The following is a 23,189-nucleotide window of genomic DNA, read 5'->3' as shown; positions in this document are numbered from 1 at the left end:
CGTATTTGGAAATAACGTAACCATGTGTCTGGACTGATTTCGTTCCAATGCGTTTTGATTAATTTTTGCCGACACGTATCATCCTGAAATTGATATTCTGCACCATACAAGCCCCTCCGCAACCTTATTCTAAAATGTTGCTAATATTTTATATTTAATTCTTATGATACTACTTCTGGCATATATTTTAGTTTCGGGAAGGGGGAGAGGAACTGGCCACTCTAGCCCATTACCTCGTGGCTTCGTTGCCCCATCAGTGTTGTCTTATGAGATTCAAATCTTTCTTCGGACAGTTGACTAAAAAAACAACTACATATATAGGGAGCGGAAAAGAAAACATTTATTTCTTTTAGAGTAAGAATATCCAATTGTAAGTTTATTATTAGCAATGAGATAGATTATATTTTCGTCTTTGTATTAGCTTCGCAGTGTGAATCAATTAATTTGTAAACGAATGAACGAACTAACTGACTGACTAACTTACTGACGGACTAACTAAGGAATTCACTAGGTAACAAACGAACGTACGAAAGAACAATATATGAAGAAAACACACTCTGACAGAAAAACCTAGGCCTGGGTGCAAAAACACCGATCAAAATATGATTGGCGATCAAGGAGGGTTTGATTGGCCATCAGTTCTATTTCTGTTGCACAAAGAACAATCAGTATTTAATCGGAGATCAGGCTTCCTTCAGATTTGATCAACAGATTTTTGCTGGTTGTAATTAAAAAAATACAAATTAAGAAAGCAGCTAAACACCAAGCTCCTACGTCTAAAATTTCAATTTTGTAGGAGAGCGAAAAAAACAATTCAATATCTCTAAAAAAACACTAACAAATGCCCGGCAATAAAAGAGTATTTAAGTCTCTTGTTCTCATGTTTATATGAAACCTTTCACTTATGATGCGTTTACAGATGATTCGAGAAAATTTATTTGACGAGTCAGGAGAAATATTATTTCGTTCATATTTTTATATACAAAGTTGCCGTTAAACATTGTCGATATACACTTTTCACTATTACTGTTACCACATGAGAACTATTATATTATTTAAAACGAATGAATAAATGCATTAATTAACATTAATTAATTAATTAAGGAGTAAAAGGAAGGATGAACTTCTGTTATTTAAACATATTTAAATATATACAGTAGGCCAACTAACACGGGACCCGGAAGTAGTTACAAATCGTGTCGAAAGACATTATTAGCCTCAAGGAGCATCACTGTTTCCCGATATAGGCCAAATGGGCTATGTGCTGTTAACAAGCAAAGTTTACAGTTTTACCCCCAGTCAATGCGCCGTTTATAGTAACCAATTTACTCTCAGAATTATTGTTGTAAACATTACAACTTACTTCGTATCGTGATATTGTTACAAAATGAGTGAAATTGAACGCAAGAAATAAATAAAAAAAAAAGGAATAAATGAAAGGATAAGGTTCTATGCAGTCTGTTCGAAAAGAATTTCGCGCTTCAGTGAAAACATAGCAAACATATTAATATATAAGTATTAGGTAAATCATACGATCTAACAAAAGCAATTTCGACGGCCCAATTAAAAACACAAAAAAACCAAAACTACTTTAGAGTTTTGACAAACTAGGATTTTAAAACATCGTATTGCTGTGAAAAATACAAATTATTGAAATTCTGTTAATGAATGTTTTACATATAATATACGGTTCAAATTCGAGTGTCTTAATTGGAATTTCGACAGCAAGTTGCGTTTTTAAAATGCAGTGATTGCCAGGAAATGTAAAGACAGATATGAAAAGTTATATCAATACATTGCTTCCATTCCAAACAAACTTGCAATCCCAATGCTACTATATGCAACAGAATTTTATACTTTAAACTCCCACCCAAACAAAAATAAAAAATTAAGCTTAAAATTTTTCGACTACAGACGTATAACGTAAACACTATTTTAATGTATGAAACTGAATGAAGTCATCAGACATATTACGTTTGTTACTGAAAGTACTGAATAAAAATGAACACTAAATTTTACACAGTACTAAAAGGTTTATGTTCTGACAATGCAAAACAGTTACATCTCAAAACAGATTTCACTATATCAGTTTAGATTTAACAGAGAGTGGGGGAGGCCAATAATGATATGACAGAATTTTTTAATCTCCATGAGATTAAAAATACAGACCGACGCCACTGACTTTCTCGTAACTATTAAAAAGCATGAGTGCAAGAATAATATCCAATTCATTTTGAGATAAATAATAAAATTTGTGTATCTTTTAAAACATAAAATTTGATAAGGTTGCGATAGAATTTCGGTTAATTGCGTATATTCTGTATGTTGAGCAAAATATAATTTAAAATACTGTAAACATATGTCTGAACGGATTTGGTTTCTATGCGTATTAATTAAATTTTGCTGTAGTCATTGTGGAAAATTCTATTCTATGCACCACACAAGCCCATCCGCAGCTTTTATTTTCAGTGTTCCTAATAATTAAACATTTCTTCCTTATGATTCTAGTTCTGGCATATATATATATATATATATATATATAAACATATGAAGGGAAAGTAACTAGCCACCCCACCCATTATCTCTTGGCTTATTTGACTCACAAATGTTGCCTTATTGGCGTCACTTATGATATTAAAACCTGTCTTCGTACAGGTGACTGAAGAACAATTACATCTTAGAGGAAGTGGAAAACAAATCCTGCATTTTTATAGTCTCAAAAATGTCCTACTGAAAAATTATTTGCAAGAGATAGATTTTGTTTTCTCATGACCCGCCTTCATATTTGCTTCGCAATGTATGAGTAAATAAAAGAATAAGTGAACGAATTAATGAATGAATAAATATTTGTTAACTACAAATGGGTTTTCGCCCAGTAGTAGTTACAGAAAGAATAACAATATATGAAAAAAGATATTCTGACAGAAAAACTAAAGAATTACAGAAACATAACAAATCGAAGAAGTAGAGAAGCGTACTACCAACAAAAGATAATCAACGACCTATAATTTATGTATGAATTTATTTACACTGCAAGTGGGCAAGCACCCGGTGGCAGTGTTATACACAATATAAACAATACACAATAATATTACAATACACAATACAATTATATACACAATACAATAAAAATATACAATACAATTTAACACAATATACAATTTAACACAATAATAATAATATAACATAAAATAACCTAATAAAATATAAAATAACTTAATACATCAAATAACCTAATAATAAATTTCCTGATTTGCAATACAACCTACATATATATAGTCCCTACAAAAGTTTCAATAGTCTTTCACTTTTTCTCTCATCTCACTCACTGTAGTGGCACCATGACGCAATTCACTGCCACTTTAGGACACATTTTACTCACACTCTATAACACATTTCCCTGACACTATAGAACACATTTCATTGACGCTATAATGAGATATGTTATACTAATATATCGCTGTTGTACATCACCAACCTCGTATGCCAAAATTTGAATATTACAGTAGGCCAGAGCGAAAAAATAAAAAAAACATTTCAATATCTCTAGAAAAACAAATAAATGTCTGTCACAACAAGATATTATTCTGGTCTTTATATCTATGGCTTGACATACCCTATGCTTGCAGAAGTTTGGAAAAACTTTTTTTGATGAGAATCAAGTGAAAACTTATATGAACGAATATTTCCATAAGAGGTTGCTGTTCAAAGTCGTCGATATACACTTTTCTTTATTATGGTTTTCACAGAAGAACTAATATCTTATTTAATGAATGAATGAATGAAGAATGAATGAATGAATGAAGAATGAATGAATAAAAATTTCACCTTATGAATGTTTAAATTCTGATGTGATTTTACCACAGTGTCTATTTTCCATGTAGTTCTTATGTATCATCCTCCGAATTATATTTTCAATTTTAAAATGAATTATATTTTCAACATTCTCCGTACTTTCTCTACCCACTAATAATTAACTGTACTCGTTACTCGAGTACTAGAATCTACTCAACAGACTCTCTGGGTCAATTTCTAAAACACGGAAGAAATCGTCGTTCCAAACCTCGGCTTTTCAACGGCGATCGAGGTCTGAATCCTAATGCGATTTCTAAAACGAAGTCGTGACGCGGATTGAGAAGAAACCGAGGTACGTGTGTTTTATATATGCCAACGCAGCTCAGAATCGCTTTTTATTCTTGTCAACAGTCGATATTAAAAAGAATTGACATCAGGATTAATATTTTTATTGAATTAAAGTCAGTTACATTCTTTCGTTCTCACCTAGGTATTGTTATATATACTAATTTACAGAATATTATTTGTGCGATTAAAATACTAGCATTAGGGGAAAGTCGGGTAGTATCGGACATCGGGTAATATCGGACAGTGATTTTCTTTCATCTACCACACGATGAGAGTACCTGATTGACATGGTTACGTTTCTGTGATGTCGCATAGAGAAACGTAAGCATGTCATTCAGGTACTACTATATGGTGGTAGATGAAAGAAAACGCACTGTCCGATATTACCCGATGTCCGATACTACCCGACTATACCCTACTTAGTATTTAATAGGGAACGGGTTTTTAGGTACAACATTGATATTGCCAAAATAACTAGCACATACCGGTATCGTGCGTTTCTGTTGTAGTTTATCATTTGTTCATAAGTACTGCCAACATTAACTACCTGTAAACCCGGTTCAAAGGAATCAATAACCTAAATATTAACTGGAATGACATTTCAAATGAAGCTAAAATCTACTATGGTTCTATTTTCATATATACTATGCTAGTACTTCGTGGGAAGCCCAAGTAGCATAAAAATTAAAATAAGAAGACAAATTTACGTTTGTTTGTTAATCCTATAGGCCCACATCAATTTCGAGTATTAAATAAAATGTCCAAAAGTACTGTAAAGATTAAGAATTAAGATATATCCTCCCATTGGCATAAATGTATAATAATATAAAATGTTATATCTTACTTCCCTCAAAGCAACAAGAAGGTGTAAAGAACTGTCAACCCGCTGCCTCTTGCATTTAGTTGCAGGTTATTGTTTAGCGTTCTTGCTAAATTTTTCGTTGATTCCTTCGAATATCAATACATTCGCCTGAAATTATCGTCGTTATATAGCTACAAGGATTATTCCTGTCTCTTATCACTCTAAGCAAGGGATTTAATTTTGTAGAAACAAATTTTCCTTCAATAATTATTCACCTGATCTACTAACTCCATATTTTATACATGAAGCCCTGGTTTTAAACTTACCCCAGCCGTGGACTCTGCTTCAGACCATGGTTTCGAGCCCTGGCTCAGAAAACCCAAACGCGGTTTAAAGCCATGGCCGTTGTCTAGACTTCGTTTTAGAAATCGACCCTCTAGGTCACTGCACTTTCAAAAGGCCTACAACACTGCGCATCCTATAAAACTCACTGCACTATCATTGTTACGCACTGTGCACTCAGTATAAATATCAATCCAACAAATAGACTATTTTGTTACACTAACATCTATTGGTAAAGGTCCTAATTTTATTTTTGAAAACAATTGTGGACACATGTGGGGCTATTGCAAAAGCATACAGTAAAAGTGCAGGTAGAGCATTCCACTGCCTCAAACACGATTGAAGAAAGAACTCTTTCAAATGTTGGTCCTCTGTGTTGTCTCTATGACTTCATTTGAATGGTCGTTCCCTGAGGAGCAATTTGGTGGCTACAGCCTATTCTTAATTTTCTCTCCAGCCAGTCTCACCTCTGTACGCTTTGATTATTGCGCTTAATTGAACACGTGTTATTTAAAGTATATATTATGAAAAGAAGTATCAAACTTATACTTCAAATTCCAGACATTCAAGCAATCCCAATGCTATAACTTATAACAGAGTTATGGATTTTAATTCCCTGCCAAACAAAAGAATAGGCAATTAAATTTGAGAAAATAAGTCTTTAGAGGCATAAAGATTATTTTTTTATGCAGAAGACCCAATTAGCCATAGGAGAAAATACATTTGTTATATTAAATATTGAATAAAGTAGAAAAATAAGCTATAGAAAAAATAAATAATTCCTTTTCACACAATGGAAAATAGCTGCATCTCAAAACAGATTTCAATATATCGCTTGTGGGTTGATCGAGAGTTGGGAAGGCCAATGTTGATGTAGACTCAGCTTTGAATCTCCGTGAGATTAAAAATTCTGACTGAGACCACTGAATTTTTGTTAACCTAAAAAAGCGAACGTGGACGAATAATATCCAATTCTTTTCTATGACAAATAATGAAATTTGGGAATTATTTAAAACATTAACTTTGAATATGTTGTCATAGAATTTCCTGTTAAGCAGATTAGAATAATTTCAAGGGAAAAATTGTTCCGGGGTCGGGTATCGAGCCCGGGATCTCTGGTTGAACGTACCAGCGCTCCGCCAACTGAGCTACCCGGGAACTCCACCCAGCACCGTCTCAACTTTTCCCTTTATATCCACACAACTCGCCTGGGCTGACGAAACGCCAAATCTGCTTTACAGGAAGCTTTACCTGAAAGACTAGATTTGCGTAATATATACGTCACTGTGTACGTTAACAGAAAACCACAATTCCAAGTCACACAGAGATTGTTTGCACTCGATATGGGTCTCTGGCGTTTCGCCAACACACGCGAGTTGTGTGGATATAAAGGGAAAAGTTGAGACGGTTCTGGGTAGAGTTCCCTGGTAGCTCAGTTGGCAGAGAGCTGGTACGTTCAACCAGAGGTCCCGGGATCGATACCCGACCCCGGAACAATTTTTCCCTTGAAATTATTCAAATCTGCTTTAGAGGAAGCTTTACCTGAAAGAGTAGAATTGCATAATATATACGTCACTGTGTATGTTAAGAGAAAAAAACAATTCAAAGTCACACAGAGATTGTTTGCACTCGATGTGGGTCTCTGGCGTTTCGACAACCCACGCGAGTTGTGTGGATATATAGGGAAAAGTTGAGACGGTACTGGGTGGAGTTCCCGGGTAGCTCAGTTGGCAGAGCGCTGGTACTTTCAACCAGAGGTCCCGGGATAGATACTCGGCCCGGAACAATTTTTCTATAGATATTATTCAAATCTGCTTTACAGGAGGCTTTACCTGAAAGACTAGATTTGCATAATATATACGTCACTGTGTACGTTAACAGAAAACCACAATTCCAAATCACACAGAGATTGTTTGCACGCGATGTGGGTCTCTGGCGTTTCGACAACACACGCAGTTGTGTGGATATAAAGGGAAATGTTGAGACGGTGCTGGTTGGAGTTCCCGGGTAACTCAGTTGGCAAAGCGATGGTACGTTCAACCAGAAGTGCCGGGATAGATACCCGGCCCCGGAACAATTTTTCCATTGATATTATTCAAATCTGCTTTACAGGAAGCTTTACCTGAAAGTCTATATTTCCATAATATATACGTCACTGTGTACGTTAACACAAAACCACAATTCCAAGTCACACAGTGATTGTGTGCACTCGATGTGGGACTCTGGCGTTTCGTCAGCCCACGCAGTTGTGTGGATATAAAGGGAAATATTGAGACGGTGCTGGTTGGAGTTCCCGGGTAACTCAATTGGCAGAGCGCTGGTACGTTCAACCAGAGGCCCCCGGGATCGATACCCGACACCGGAATAATTTTTCCCTTGAAATTATTCAATAAAAAACAGTATAACCTACCGTACTACACTTCCAATATTGCGCACTACGCACTCTGTATAACTATAAATCCAACTTAGAGAGACTATATTATTACATTAACATCTATTAGTAAAGGTCTTAATCTTATTTTTTAGAACGCTTGTGGTTAGTATCTACTGCAAAAACATACAGCAAGCCTGCAGGTAGAGCATTCTGCTGTCTCATAGCATAATTCAGGTGAGATCTTTTTCAAATATCGGTCTTCTGTGTTCTTTCTATCACATTAAGTGAGTGGTCGTTCCTTGAGGAGGAATCTGATGGCTGCAACCTAATTTTTATTTGTCTCCAACCAGTCTCGCCTCTGTACGATTTGATCATAGAGCATAAATGAACACGTGTTATTGATATATATATATATATATATATATAGATATATATATATATATATATATATATATATATATATATATATATATATATGACAAGAAATATAAAAATTTTACGTCAAATTCCAAACATTCTTGCAATTACATTGGTACAACATGCCACAGAATTTTGGATTTTAATTCCCAGCCAAATAAAAGAGCATGTAATAAAAGGTGAGAAAATAAGTCTTCAAACCCATAACAAGTATTCTTTCATGTACAAATGTCAATGAACCATCAGAGAAATTACACTTGTTATTTCAATTATTGAATAAAATATAACATTAAGCTAAATATTTGCTGTTCAGTCGGTGGAAAATAGTTGCATCTCAAAAGAGATTTCAATACATCCATTCTGAGTTAATAGAAAGTTCGAAAGGCCAGTGATGATATGGCAACCTCATTGAATATCCATAAAATTAAAAATATTGACTTAGACCACGGCCTCTTTCTTTTGTCTTAAAAAGGTAAAAGTGCAAGAATAATATGCAATTCGTTTCTGAGATATGTAATAAAATTTGAGTAAGATTTAAAACATTTCGTTTAATTCCATGTATTGTATGAGTTCTACTGCGATTGAGAAAAATACTATTTCAAATAAGATACCTCCGCTGTGTTCTCTCTATAAATTTATTTGAATGTTCGTTCCTTCAAGAGCAGTTTGGCGGCTGCAACCTATTTTTTATTTACTCCATCCAGTCTCATCACAGTGCGCATTGATCATTACGCATAATTGAATTCGTGTTATTTAAATTATACGTGAAAAAATATATTTCAAATTTTTACTTCGAATTCCAAACATTCTTGCAAAACCAATGCTACAACATGCAACAGCGTTTCGGATTTTAACTCCCAGCCAAATAAAAGAACAAACCATGAGTTTGACAATGTAAGGATTCAGATGCATAACTAATATTCTTTTATGTAGAAAATATAGTCCTGCATAACCGGTTACGAAAGGTAGAACAGACAGATTGCTACTGAACGCCTGGCGCTATAGACAGTATGCGAAGCTCTTCCGTTTCGAGCAGTAGTATAACTTTCGGTTGAACGAATGTCCGAGTCTCTCTCGCTTGGACGGCTCTGGATCATGAAAAACAGAGAATATTGAGCCATATAGGTGTTCCAAGAATCGTTGCAAGTTTGCGATTATCATCGTGTACCTTTCAAATGATATTTCCTCTTTTCTTCTCATTGATTGAAGCACGCATCATGAAACTACAATCATTAGAATTGAGAGTGCTTTTATTTTTGTTAATAATTTGTTATCTCCCTAAAAAGATATATTACTGAAATAATAATACATCCACTTAGAATAGTTAAAAGACATAGGCTATATTAACAAGTACTCTTTCAGTGGTAGCCTGTACATTTTGAGTTTGAAGTATGAACGTTACTATAGTAAGTGTGTACTTAATTGCTCTTCTATTTTGTAAATACAGTAATTATAATTTATTTTATTCTTGTATTTGTTTACACGTCAGATTTCATCTATGCATTACGTTTATTTCCTTTGGTGTTACTGGTGTCCATTACTTGACTTATATATTAGTTATGAAGATAAATGTAACAAAGTATTCAATCAATTATAACCCTATTTCAAGCTAACTTTTTACTTATGGATTTTAAGGAACCCGCGTGTTCATTGCTGCTCTCATATAAGCCCGCCATCGGTCCAGTCTCTATCATCCTATCCCACTTCCCTCAAATCCTTTTAATATTATCCTCCCATATAAATCTCGACCTTCCCAAATGTATTTTTCCCTCCGGCCTCCCAACTCTATATGCATTTCTGTATTCGCACATATATGCTACATGCCCTGCCCATCTCAAATGTCTGGACATAATGTTCCTAGTTATGTAGGGTGAAGAATACAATGCGTCCATTTGCGTTGTGTAACTATCTCCATTCTCCTGTAACTTCATTCCTCTTAGCCCCAAATATTTCCCTAAGAATTTCAAACTAACCCTCTTTTAATTAGGAAAAGTAAATTTCCTTCAATTACTCCATTTGTGTAGTTACAAAATGTCATCAGAGTTCCTGTATTATGATATGCGCTTGGTATTCTCTCCCCTATATCTGTGGTTCTGCCTAACCAGGTGCAACCGCTTCAAGACCGGATATTCGAACGAATGTCCAACCTGGCCGGTTCATCTGCTACCGGTCGAATATAAACCGATTGTATGCGCTGTTCTGCAGCACTCTGGTGAAAAACTCAATTAAGACATCAGATAAATTACTTATGTTATTTCAATTATTGAATAAAATAGAACAATAAGCTTGAGAAAAAAAATTAAAAATTTCCAGTTCAGACAATTGAAGATAGTTGCATCTCAAAACAGATTTCACTATATCGTTTCTGAGTTAACAGAGAGTTGGGAAGCCCAATGTTGATATTCCAAACTCTTTTAATCTGCATGAGATTAAAAATACTGACTGAGGCCACTGACTCTTAAGGGGAATTGGACGTTATCGCATGCAAAGTAATGGTAAAAAATAGCCTATCTTTAAGCAGTCATAAATGTAATACTATTTATCACAGCTATTTCATTTTTTAGTGATATATGTATACACATTACACTTTAAAATGAAAAAAGAATGGTTAATCTAGTGTAAATCTTAACCTTACATTAATTTTTGAATTTAATCATATTTTTTATATAAATTCACTACATACCTGTGATTAGGTACATTCTATTCACTTATCATAGCACACATTGAATTAAAATTTTGGCCACTTACTGCTAACAGATACTAAAACATACCCTACTAAAATTATTAAAATATCTGTAATATTATTGGCATAGGGCTTATACTAATCTTCAATTTTTTTTAATTTACTGACGGTGATGATTACTATAAGCCCTATGCCCATAATATTACAGATATATGAATAATTTTAGTAGGGTATGTTTTAATATCTATTACCAGTAAGTGGTCAACTTTTCAATTCTATATGTGTTATAATAAGTGAATAGAGTGTACCTAATCACAGACATGTAGTGAATTTACAAAAAAAATTGTGCTTAATTAAAAAAAAATAATTTAAGGATACAGATTTACTCTAGATTCACCATTCTTTTTCATTTTAAAGCTTAATATGTATACACACATAGCTAACAAAAATGAAAAACCACTGATAAATAGTAGACTATTATATTTATGACTGCTAGAAGATAGGCTTTTTTACCATTATTTTGCATGCGATAATGACCAACTCCCTTTAAAAAGCAAAAGTGCAAGAATAATATGTTATTCGTTTTATGAGATAAGTAAAAATATTTGGGTATGATTCATTACATTAACTTAGATAATGTTGTAATTGAAATTCGTTTAATTGCATATATTGTATACGTTGGGCAATACATATTTTGAATGAACTGTAAGCATGTGTCTGGACTGATTTCGTTCCTATGAGCTTTCACTAACTTTTACTGTTATGTCTCACCCTGAAAATTCTACTATATACACCATGCAAGCCCCTCCGCAAAGTTTTTCTAAAATATTGCTAATATTTTATATTTACTTTTAACGATTATACTTCTGACATATATATATATATATATATATATATATATATATATATATATATATATATATATATATAAAGACACCCCACCTATTACTTCTTGTCTTGGTTGCCTCATGAGTGTCGCCTTATTGGCATCACTTATTAGGGATGAGTGGAACAGAGAACATTTCTCTCCGGCGGCGGGATTTGAACCCATGTTTTCATCTCTACGTTCTGATGCTCTATCCACTAAGCCACACCGGATTCCCATCCCCATTTCGGATTGATTCCGATCAGTTTAAGTTCAATCTCTTGGGTTCTCTCTGGTAGCCTAACCATATGCACTGCGTCATAGATGTATGGCAGTTGCACAATGTGCATACATGTGCAGAGGTGCACTCGTTATTAGTGATTAAGAGGCTGGAATCCAACGGATTTAGAGGTGGAACTTAAACTGAGAGGATTCAATCGGACATCGGGATGGGAATCCGGTGTGTCTTAGTGGATAGAGCGTCAACAGGTAGAGCTGAAAACCCGAGTTCAAGTGCCGGAGCCGGAGGAATTTTCTCTGTTCCAATCATCCTTCATCATATAATGACGCAGATTTACTGCAAGGAAATATTATATATATTTCGGTACATCGTAATAATATATGATATCCAAAAAATAATCACTTAGTGATATAAGACGGCGCTTAATCCGTCGGATCCCGGCCGCTTAGTCACTCAAAACGAGTGCACCTCTGCACATGTATGGAGAGATTGTGCCACTGTCATACATCTATGACGCAGTGCATGAGGGTAGGCCAATAGAGGAAACCCAAGAAGTTGAACTTAAACTGAGAGGATTCAATCCGACATTGGGATGTGAATCCGGTGTTTCTTAGTGGATAGAGCGTCAGCACGTAGAGATGAAAACACGGATTCAAATCCCGGTGCCGGAGAAATTTTTCTCTGTTACACTCATCCTTCATCACTTATGAGGTTAAAATCTGTCTTCGGACAGTTTACTAAAGAATAAAGAAATCTTATATGGGGTGGGAAACAAAAGATTAATTTCTTATTATCACAAATATGTCATACCGAAAATGTTTTTGCTAGTGTTAGATTTTGTTTTCTCAGGACGGAACTTTATATTAGCTTCGCAATGTATATATAAATGAAAGGATAACTCAACAATAGAACGTATAAACCAATGAACGAACTAAAGATTCAATGAATGAATATTAGAATTTTCACTGAAGAACTACTAACTTGTAAAATATGAATGAATGAGTAACAATTTCACATTGTTGATATTTAAATTGTGAAATTATTTTACCTGAGAGCCTAGTTTCGATGTAGTTCTCATCATCCTCCGGATTCTAATTCTAATTCTAATTCTAATCTAAATAATTTTTTCAATATTCTTTGCACTTTTCCTTCTAATTACACATTAACTGAATTCATTACTCCTGTACTAAATCCTAGTGAACATCCTCTGTAGATAACTGCATTTTCACTAGGCATACAAGACACTGCCAGCATCTAAAATTCACTACACTTCCAATATTACGCACTGCGCACTCAGTATAACTAGAAATGCAACAGATAGAGACAATTTTGTTACATTAACATCTATTAGTAAAGTTCTTAAATTTAGTTCTGAAAACAATTGTGGTTAGAGTGTAAAGCAAATCATACAGTCAACGTGCAGGTAAAGCATTCCACTCCCTCGTGGCACGATTGAGGAAAGAACTATTTCAAATATACGTGCTCTGTGTTCTTTCTATCAATTTATTTGAATGGTCGTTCCTTGAGGAACTAATTGGTGGCTGCAAAATACACTCACGGACAAAAAAACCCGGACACTTTAATATTTGCTGGTATTTTGCAAAACATTTTGTTCTCATACAATATTATGGTAGCCATCTGTTGTTATGGAGACGTATATACATTGTTGATTTTTTTTGTTTTATAAACAAGCCATTACAACCAAATATTCGAATTTTGCTTTCGGAGTCTCAGCTATAACAATTTTGTCTCAACCATTTTGTGCTTCATTATCGTTATCATTCGTTATTTCTTTATTTTTACATTTTCTCTGTTTAAGTGGGGTTGTAACATTTGTCTTAAAACAAGATGCGACCTGAAGATGTGGCTCGAGCTGTAGCCCTTTACGATGATGGACGCAGTGTACGTTACATTGCAAATGTTATGAATATGGCTAGAAGCACAACCCATGATGCCATAAAACGGTATAGAGAGACCCTAGAATATACCAGAAGACCAGGTTCAGGACGTCCAAGAGCTACAAATCCAAATGAAGACAGGTATATGGTGTTGAGAGTTCTTAGGGAGCTCAACCTGCCAGCTACTTGTGTAGACCAGCAATTTGTTAACATGCATGGACGCCCAATTTCGTCCAAATCAGTTAGAAGGAGGTTGAAAGCAAGTGGACTGATATCAAGTAGACCTGCAACTGGTCCCAGATTTCTCAGGATGCATCGCGTTGAATGACTGCGTTTTGCAAATGATCACAGGGATTGGAGAAATGAACAGTGGAGCTGTGTTCTGTTCACCGATGAGTCCCGTTTCAATCTGTGCTCACCTGATGGACGGGAATGAGTTTGGAGAAGGAGGGGAGAACGATTTTCACAGTGTTGCATTTCCGAAAATGTGCCGTATGGAGGTGGTGGAGTGATGGTTTGGGCAGGAGTGTGTGCGGATGCTCGTACAGAGTTGGTTTTTGTTGAAAATGGAAGACTAACAGCTGATAGGTATATAAATGAATGTTTGGCTGATCATGTTGTGCCATTTGGCCAATTTGTAGGCGATAATTTTCTTTTAATGCATGATAATGCACGGCCGCATATTGCCCATGCGGTCGGAGATTATCTCCAAGAAGTGGGAATCCTTGTTCTTCCATGGCCAGCCAGGAGTCTAGACATGAACCCAATTGAACACGTGTGGGACATGCTGGGACGGCGTGTTAAGAATAGACGACCGAGACCAGAATCGTTACAAGAGTTGAGGCGAGCACCTGGCGAAGAATGGGAACTTATTCCTCAAGAAGACATTGCTAACCAAATTGAGAGCATGCCAAGACGTATGGATGCAGTTTTTCAAGCCAGAGAGGGTAATACCCGTTATTAAAAAGAATTTTTAATGTTTAAAGCACCTTAAAATGAAAAAACAGTTAGACCAAATGATGCCATAGTTATACGCCCTTTGTAATTTTTTTTGTAATTTTTCTCATCAGAAATTTTTTTTCAAATGTTGTCGTATAAGGTGCTAAATGAAACAATATTTTGTTTAATTGGGTTTTGCTTCATTTTGAAATAATCTGCAACAAAACACAAGCAAATATAGAAGTGTCCGGTTTTTTTTTGTCCCTGAGTGTAATTTTTATTTACTTCAGCCGGCCTCACCACTGTACGCATTGAACATTGCGCACAATTCAACTCGTGTTATTTAAAGTGTACACTCAAAGAAATATCAAACCTTTACTTAAAATTCCAAACATTCTTGCAATCCCAATGCTAAAAATGCAATAGAATTTTGGATTTTAACTCCCAGCCTAACAAAAGAAAAACCAATGATGCTTGAAAATATAAGGCTTCAGATGCTTAACGGCTATCCTTTTATGTAGAAAACTCAATGAGGACTTCAGACAAATTACGTTTGTTATTTCAATTATTGAATAAAATAGGACATTAAACAGAAAAAGAAAAATATAAATTTCCTGTTCTGACGATGGAAAATAGTTGCATTTCGAAACAGATTTCACTATAGTCCTTCCGAGTTAACAGAAAGTTGGGAAGGCCAATGATGATATGGTAAAGTCTTGGAATCCCCATGAGATCAAAAATGCTGACAGAGGCCCTTGTTTCTGTCTTAACTCTCACAGAGCAAAAGTCCAAGAATAATATGCATTTTTCTTGTTTCTGAGATAAGTAATAAAATTTGAGTATGATTACATACATTAACTTTGATAATGTTGCAATAGAAGTTCGCTTAATTGCATGTATTGTATATGTTGGGGAAACATATATTGTAAGGACTGTAACCAAGTGTCTGGACTGATTTCCTACCTATGCCTTTTCACTAATTTTTGCCGCCATGTATCATCCTGAAAATACTACTCTATGCACCACACAAACCGCTCCGCAACATTTTTTTTATGTTGCTAATATTTTAGCTTTACTTCTTATGATACTACCTACTTCTGACACACCACTTATTATTACCTGACATATTTGCCTCATGGATGTTGCCTTATTGGCGTCACTTATTAGGGTAAAACCTGTATTCTGGCAGTTGATTATAGAACGAATAAATCTTATAGGGATAGGGAAAGAAAGTATTAATTCCTTGTAGTCACAAATATGTCCAACTGAAAATTCTTTTGCAAAAGACAGGTTTTTTTTTTTTTGACTACGCGCCTTTATATTAGCTTCGCAATGTATATATGAATGGAAGGATGAACTAAAGCATGAAAGGATAAACGAATGAATGAATGAATGATTGATTATTTAATAACTACTCACCCCCTTGTATTTAGAGGGAGATAACGATATATTTTTACATACATGGTTCCTGTTCAACAACGGCTATGTACATTTTTCACTATTTAACTATCCGCTGAAGAACTACGAACTTATTTAATATGAATGAATACAATTTTCACCTGGTTGATATTTAAATTTTGAAATTATTTTACCTGGGTGCCTAGTATCGACGTAAGTATCATCCTCCGGATTATAATTCTAATTCTAATATGAATAATACTTTCAAAGATCTTTGTACTTTCTCTACTCAATATACTTTAACTGTACTCATTACTCGAGTACTAAAACCTACTGAACATGCCCTTTAGATGAATGCATTTTCACTAGGCATACAACACACTGCGCAACATTTAAAACACTCTACTATTCCAATATTACGCACTGCGCACTCAGTATAATTATAAGTCCAACAAATAGAGACCGTTTTGTTACATTAACATTTATTAGTCAAGATCTTGAGTTTATTTTTCAAAACACTTCTGGTTAGGACCTATTGCAAAAGCATAGAATATTCCTGTAGGTAATACATTACGCTCCCTCGTGACACGATTAAGGAAAGGTCTATTTCAAATATACGTCCTCCGTGTTCTTTCTATAAATCTATTTGAATGGTTGTTCCTTGAAGAGCAATTTGGTGGCTGCAAACTATTTTTTATTTGCTCCAGCCCGTCTCACCACTGAACGCTTTAATCATTGCGCATAATTGAATTCGTGTTATGTAAAGTATACATGAAAAAGATCCCAAATTTTACTTCAAATTCCGAACATTATTGCAATCCCAGTGCCACAAAATGTAAGAGTGTTTCGGATTTTAAATCACAGTTTCATAAAAGAACAAACAATAAAGCTTGAGAAAATAAGGTTCCAGGTGCATAACGAACATACTTTTATGTAGAAAACACAATGAAGATTTCAGACATATTACGCTTGTTATTTCATTACTTGAATAAAATAGAACATTAAGCTATAGAAAAAATTAAAAATTTCCTGTTCAGACAATAGAAAATAACTGCACGTCAAAAAAAATGTCACTATATCAATTGTGAGTTAAGAAAGAGTTGCGAAGGCCAGTGATGATCTGGAAACACTTTCAATATCCATGAGATTAAAAAAACCGTCTGAGGCCAATGATTCCTTCTTCACTCTTAAAAATCGAAGTGCAAGAATCATAAAAATGTCCTTTTCAGACAATAGAAAATAATTGCCCGTCAAAAAAAAAATTAACTATAACGCTTCTGAGTTAAGAAAGAGTTGCGAAGGACAATGATAGTAGAATAGAAATGGTGGGTAACTCTGGAGGTAGGCTGGCGGTAGGGTGGAGGTAGGGAGTGACTGGCGGTAGGATGGAGGTAGAGAGTGACTGGAGGTAGGGATGTGACGTCAGAAGTGGGCGTGGCTAAAGTATGACATCACGGAGGGGGTGGGGGGCTTAAATTATGACGTAAGAAAGGGGTGTAACTTAAATTACGTCATAAATGGCAATCTAAGAGTTCAAGGTGAAAGTGTGACGTCATGCACACGTGCAGGTATGTAATTGAAGTTGTGGCATGACATGTTCATACAAGTTTGGGGGGCGGTGAAATAAACAAGTTCATACATGTTTATTTCCTCAATGCAGATGTAATGTCTGCTATGTGTGCATATATTATGCTGATTCACGATTGTTCTTGCAGCATCTTATGTTATACAAGGGTGGAGGTAGGGAGTGACTGGTGGTAGGGAGTGACTGGCGGTAGGGTGGAGGTAGGGGGTTTTATGTGACGTCAGAAGTGGGCGTGGTGAACGTCACATGTGGCTTTTCACGAAGGGATGTAACTTAAAAGTGTGACGTCATAAATGGCTATCTGACAAGTTCATACATGTTTGAACATCCCATCTGCTACGTGTGCAAATATTATGCAAGCTCACATCCGGCGAGTGTGTGAATTGCTGAGTAAAGAATTCACTTGTAAATTAAACACATACATTCTTCTTCTTAAGATTCTAATGTAATGGTAATTTAATTGATGGGGGGGGTGGGTGTTGGAAATTTGAATGGAGGGCATAAATGGTTGTACTTTCCGATAAAAAATTAATCTAGCATACTTGTAAATTAAACAGGATGTGGCTGAAGTGACGTTATAAATTTGTAATTGAAGTTGGAAATGGGGGAGGGGGGTAAAATTTGAAATACGAACGGCATAACTTAAAGTGTGGTGTCATAAATTTTTAATTGAAGTTGGAAATGTAATAATTTGAAATGCACATGTTCATACAAGTTTGTATAGTGGGGGGGGGAGGAATAGACTAGTTCATACATGTTTGTATATTTGAAAGTGAGTTGTGAATGTTAAAATAATCACTATCTGCTATGTGTGCAAATATTATGCAAGGTTGCTTGGTTGTACTTTAAGCCAATTGCTGAGTAATTGATAAAAAATATTAAGATTCTAATGTATTGGTAATTGAATTGATAAATAGTAATGGGAAATGGAAATCGGAATGCGGGAATTATTGATGGCGTAAATGGTTGTACTTTAAGCCAATTTATAAAAAAAAATTAATCTAGCACACTTGTAAATTAAACACATACATTTTTCTCATATTATTCCAATGTAATACATTTTGAGTGGTTTGTTTAGCGTATTTAATACATTATTACCAACATTCAGAATGTGACATTATTATTTCGTAATACAGTAATTGTAGCAGATAAATCAATGTAGATGTATATGTTGAAGTGTGCAAATATTATGCAAGCTTGCTTAATCACTTCCGGCGACGATGCAATTGCTGAGTAATGATAAAAGCATGTTCTTTAAACACCTTGAACGATTATTATTATTATTATTATTATTATTATTATTATTATTATTATTATTATTATTATTATGATTATTATTATTATGGTTCCAATTTAATACAGTTTGAAGTACCATTTATAGGATCGATTAATAATTTAATACATTTTGAAGTAAAATTTATTGGACTTATTTTAAGCCATACATTATTACCGAAACAGTTCGTAATATAAATATGTTTTATGAGATTGAAATATACAAGTTCATACATGTTTGTAATTACAGTTGGAGTGGGGGGTTTGAAATATACAAGTTCATACAGGTTTGTATGTTGAATGATATAAAAGCTGAGGATATGAAAACATAATTGACAGTTATGGATAGCACAATTATGGGAAACGATGTGGCGCTAGCCATTGATAATCCACTAATATTGAAAGAAGAAAGATATAAAGTACCATTTGAGGTAACGTACGCATATTTTCCAGATGTGAAAGATGAGTGGTTAAATGAACCATATGCAATAACACGCAAATACAATATAATAAATTCTGAGAAAATATACACTGAGGTGGTAAGAAAAATTTATGGTGCTAATCAGTTACATACGGATTGGTCACTGGTGTTGCCTTGTGGTAATACGGAAATGAGTTTTATAAATGCACCTTCAACACATGAGGACACATATCACCGCAATATCTGTTTGGGTAACGGTGAACATCGCATTGAATGCACAGATCCCAAAGAGTCCAGCTTACATGTGTGGCGGGAACTGTGTGATCCCAGCTGTCTTACTTACAAAGAGGTGAGTACAGTTTATGTTGCTTTTATTAATTATAACATTATGATATATTTAATATTATAATATTATGATATGATATTTGTTATTTTGTTTTTGTGCAGAAACCAGAGATTGTTGCCAAAGCACCTAAAATGAGATTTTATCGGAAGAGATGTGATGAAGCTTGTCCCAACTACAAAGCAGTAAGTTTTTTTCCCCCCACATGAAGTTTGTCTATATTTGTGATTCAAAATGGCTATATTTGTGATTGTTTTTGTTTAACAGAAGTCGGAAAGTGTTGAGAAAAGAGGAAAAAGGAGGAAAAACAGATTGTGGCGGGAGACATGCATTGAAACATGCCCCAACTATAAAGCGGTGAGTTTATGTTTTGTGTTCTGATATTGAATGGTGATTATGTAGAGCATATGCATGACTAATTTACATTATTGTTTTCAGAAGACAACTAAAAGAGGAGAAAAGAGGAAACATAGCGCATTGAAGGAGGAGGTGATGGATATTGAAGCCATTGTTCAACAATTGAGTGTATAGAAAATAGAAAATAAGTGTGACATTTTCATGGTTGTGATCAAGTGAGATGCAAGGACAAAAGTGGTTGTTAAGAAAATACATGTATGTAGTGTGCATAATATGAGAATAGTAATAATACAAAATGAATTTAATGAGTTATTATTTCGAATGAACCTGAATTCCTTGTCATTGGGGATGGGAGAGTAACCTCACCTTAAGTCCTTGTCATTGTGGATTATGTCGAAAACGTTGCAATAACGCAACAGCATGTGGTTGCAATAACGCAACGGCATGTCGTTGCAATAACGCAACGGCATGTGGTTGCAATAACGCAACGGCATGTCGTTGCAATAACGCAACGGCATGTGGTTGCAATAACGCAACCGCATGGCGTTGCAATAACGCAACAGCATGTCGTTGCAATAACGCAACAGCATGTCGTTGCAATACACCATGTCGAAAATCGTATTCGTGTTGCGATAATGCAACACCATGTCGAAAATCGGTTGGATTGATGAGGGCGATGTATTGAAATGAAAACAGGTTTATACACAAGCACTGTAGGTTTATTGTGATTAAATCAAAACTGTATAAATTACTACATTATTATTATTTACACACACATTTAAATCAAAACTATATAAATTACAATATTATTATTATTTGCACACACATTTATATCAAAACTATATAAATTCCAACATTATTATTTACACACATTTAAATCAAAACTATATAAATTACAACATTATTATTATTTACACACACATTTAAATCAAAACTATATAAATTACAATATTATTATTATTTGCACACACATTTATATCAAAACTATATAAATTACAACATTATTATTTACACACATTTAAATCAAAACTATATAAATTACAACATTATTATTATTTACACACACATTTAAATCAAAACTATATAAATTACAACATTATTATTATTTACATACACACATTTAAATCAAAACTATATAAATTACAACATTATTATTATTTACACACACACATTTTACTCTTGCACACGCCTTCTTTTACATGAGGGTTCATAAAATCCATGCGGCACTGTATTAATCCCATCTTGTAATACAACTCTCTTATCATCAAAAGAATTTAAAGTCACTTTATTTACACACATTGTAAACACATTGTGAAAATATGATCTAATAGCATTGTTTTTTGTGTAAGTAGTGATACCAGACTCACGACATGTTGCATAATCTTCAAACGTAAGTTCATTCCTAATTACGCTTTTCTTAATGCCCTTCAGTTTCTTAATTTCAAAATCTGAACACTTTAAGGCATATACTTTAGCCTTCAAACCAACAAACTCATCAATATGCGAATTTGGAATTTCATCCTTGAACTTCCCAAGCACACCTTTATTATGTGTTGAAAATAAAATATGATTCGGTGAATACACACCAGTATCCAAATGATCCCGAACATTTTGTAGATCATGATACAAATCATCTGTTTCAATGAGATATATAAAACTATCTGTATCCATATAACACAACTTCAAGTTATCGCCAAACTGTTCTTTCATAATGTTATGGTGAAAATTGTACATGTGCACTTTTGAAAGTTCTAAAATACACATACCCACATACAACGCTTTATCAAACAAAATTTGAGTTCTCGCTAAATGAATACCCACCAGATTTTCAGCATAAATTACTCTGTCAAGAAAGTATGGTTTCGAAATTAGTTTTTTTCAGTTTCTCATCGTTTGAAACTAATCTGAAATGCGGTCTTTTTCGAACATTTTCCATCGTCTTTCCAAATACCGCATTATTCATAAGTTTGAAAAAGTCTTTTTCAAAGTTATTTTTTGCAATTTTACGCAATTCAGTATTCAAATCAATGTATTGTTTTAACCAATACGATTGCTTAAATTTTATAACACGGTGTATTTTGACAATTTGCAAGCCATTATCCACTGCCTGTTGCAAAAGTTTGTAGTGCGCCACGTAGTGTTGTTTGGAATGCAGTGTTGTCAACAATTTTTTATGCTTTCCACCTGGTGGTTTCGCAAACTCAGCACAAAATGGTAAATCTCTATGTTTCTCAAACAGATGATTTGGATACTCTAGATCAACCTCTAAAATATAACCTATTTCACTATCATCATTTATTGCTTGAAGATCAAAATGATGTATTTCCTCATCTGATAACCATTCAAATCCTCCATATGGTAATTTTTGTGACATGGCGAATCCATACAAATTATTCGCATCCACATAGTAAATTGCAGAAGGAGATTTAGAATTATCAAAATTTTCTCTTTTAGGATCATTCGCAACTGCGTGACGAGTCACACATTGACATATTCCATCACGGATCCCTTGCTCAAAAAGTAATAGCATTGTCATGTACGTAATCAGCTGTAATTCAACACCTGTTAATTTCAACATTGCCGAATATGCAAGTCCTGGTACTGTATAGTAATACATACAATCTAAATCGTATGTTTTCATACACATTTTGCGAAAATTTTCAAACACATCTGTTAAGATGAGGGTGTCGGATTTTAAGTATAAATCTGAATATTCTCCCAACGTCTGAATATTAAATGCCTCCCACACACATTTTGCATGGTTATAGTCCTCTTCGGTAATGTGCTCATTATTTAATTTGCTGAAAAACTTCTCCTTCGGCGGCAGGCCATTGTCTTCTAATTTATCTGATGTTGTCAAATAATCATAGGGAAAGACACCCTTGCGAGAAACAAGATCAAATTTATCTTTGAACATTTTTTTCGTCTCTGAAAACTTATCCTTTGGTAGATTGTCTGCTAATTGGGCTAAACTGGATGGCATAAACCGAAAAGAATCAAGAAATCGCATTTGCATATAACGTTTTTTTCTGTACGTACTAGGGACATTTTTAACAAAACTGATGTACTTTTACTGTGTATTTGGTAGAACTTGAATGGGGTTGTCATC

The 23,189-nt window shown here is 34.4% G+C and overlaps 1 protein-coding gene across 1 annotated transcript; it reads left to right on the top strand.

Moving 5' to 3' along the window:
- Positions 1 to 19,570: 19,570 nt before the first annotated feature.
- Positions 19,571 to 20,337, top strand: LOC138709156 (uncharacterized). Its single transcript, XM_069839701.1, has 4 exons — positions 19,571 to 19,729; positions 19,828 to 19,908; positions 19,991 to 20,080; positions 20,162 to 20,337. The coding sequence occupies exons 1-4, from the start codon at positions 19,571 to 19,573 to the stop codon at positions 20,252 to 20,254; spliced, it is 423 nt and encodes a 140-aa protein (XP_069695802.1). The 3' UTR covers positions 20,255 to 20,337.
- The last annotated feature ends 2,852 nt before the right edge of the window (positions 20,338 to 23,189 follow it).

The sequence above is a fragment of the Periplaneta americana genome, chromosome 1 (genome assembly GCF_040183065.1).
Source record: "Periplaneta americana isolate PAMFEO1 chromosome 1, P.americana_PAMFEO1_priV1, whole genome shotgun sequence".
Lineage (NCBI taxonomy): Eukaryota > Metazoa > Arthropoda > Insecta > Blattodea > Blattidae > Periplaneta > Periplaneta americana.
The sequence above is the reverse complement of the archived record's forward strand: the minus strand, read 5'-3'. Positions and strand labels throughout refer to the sequence as shown.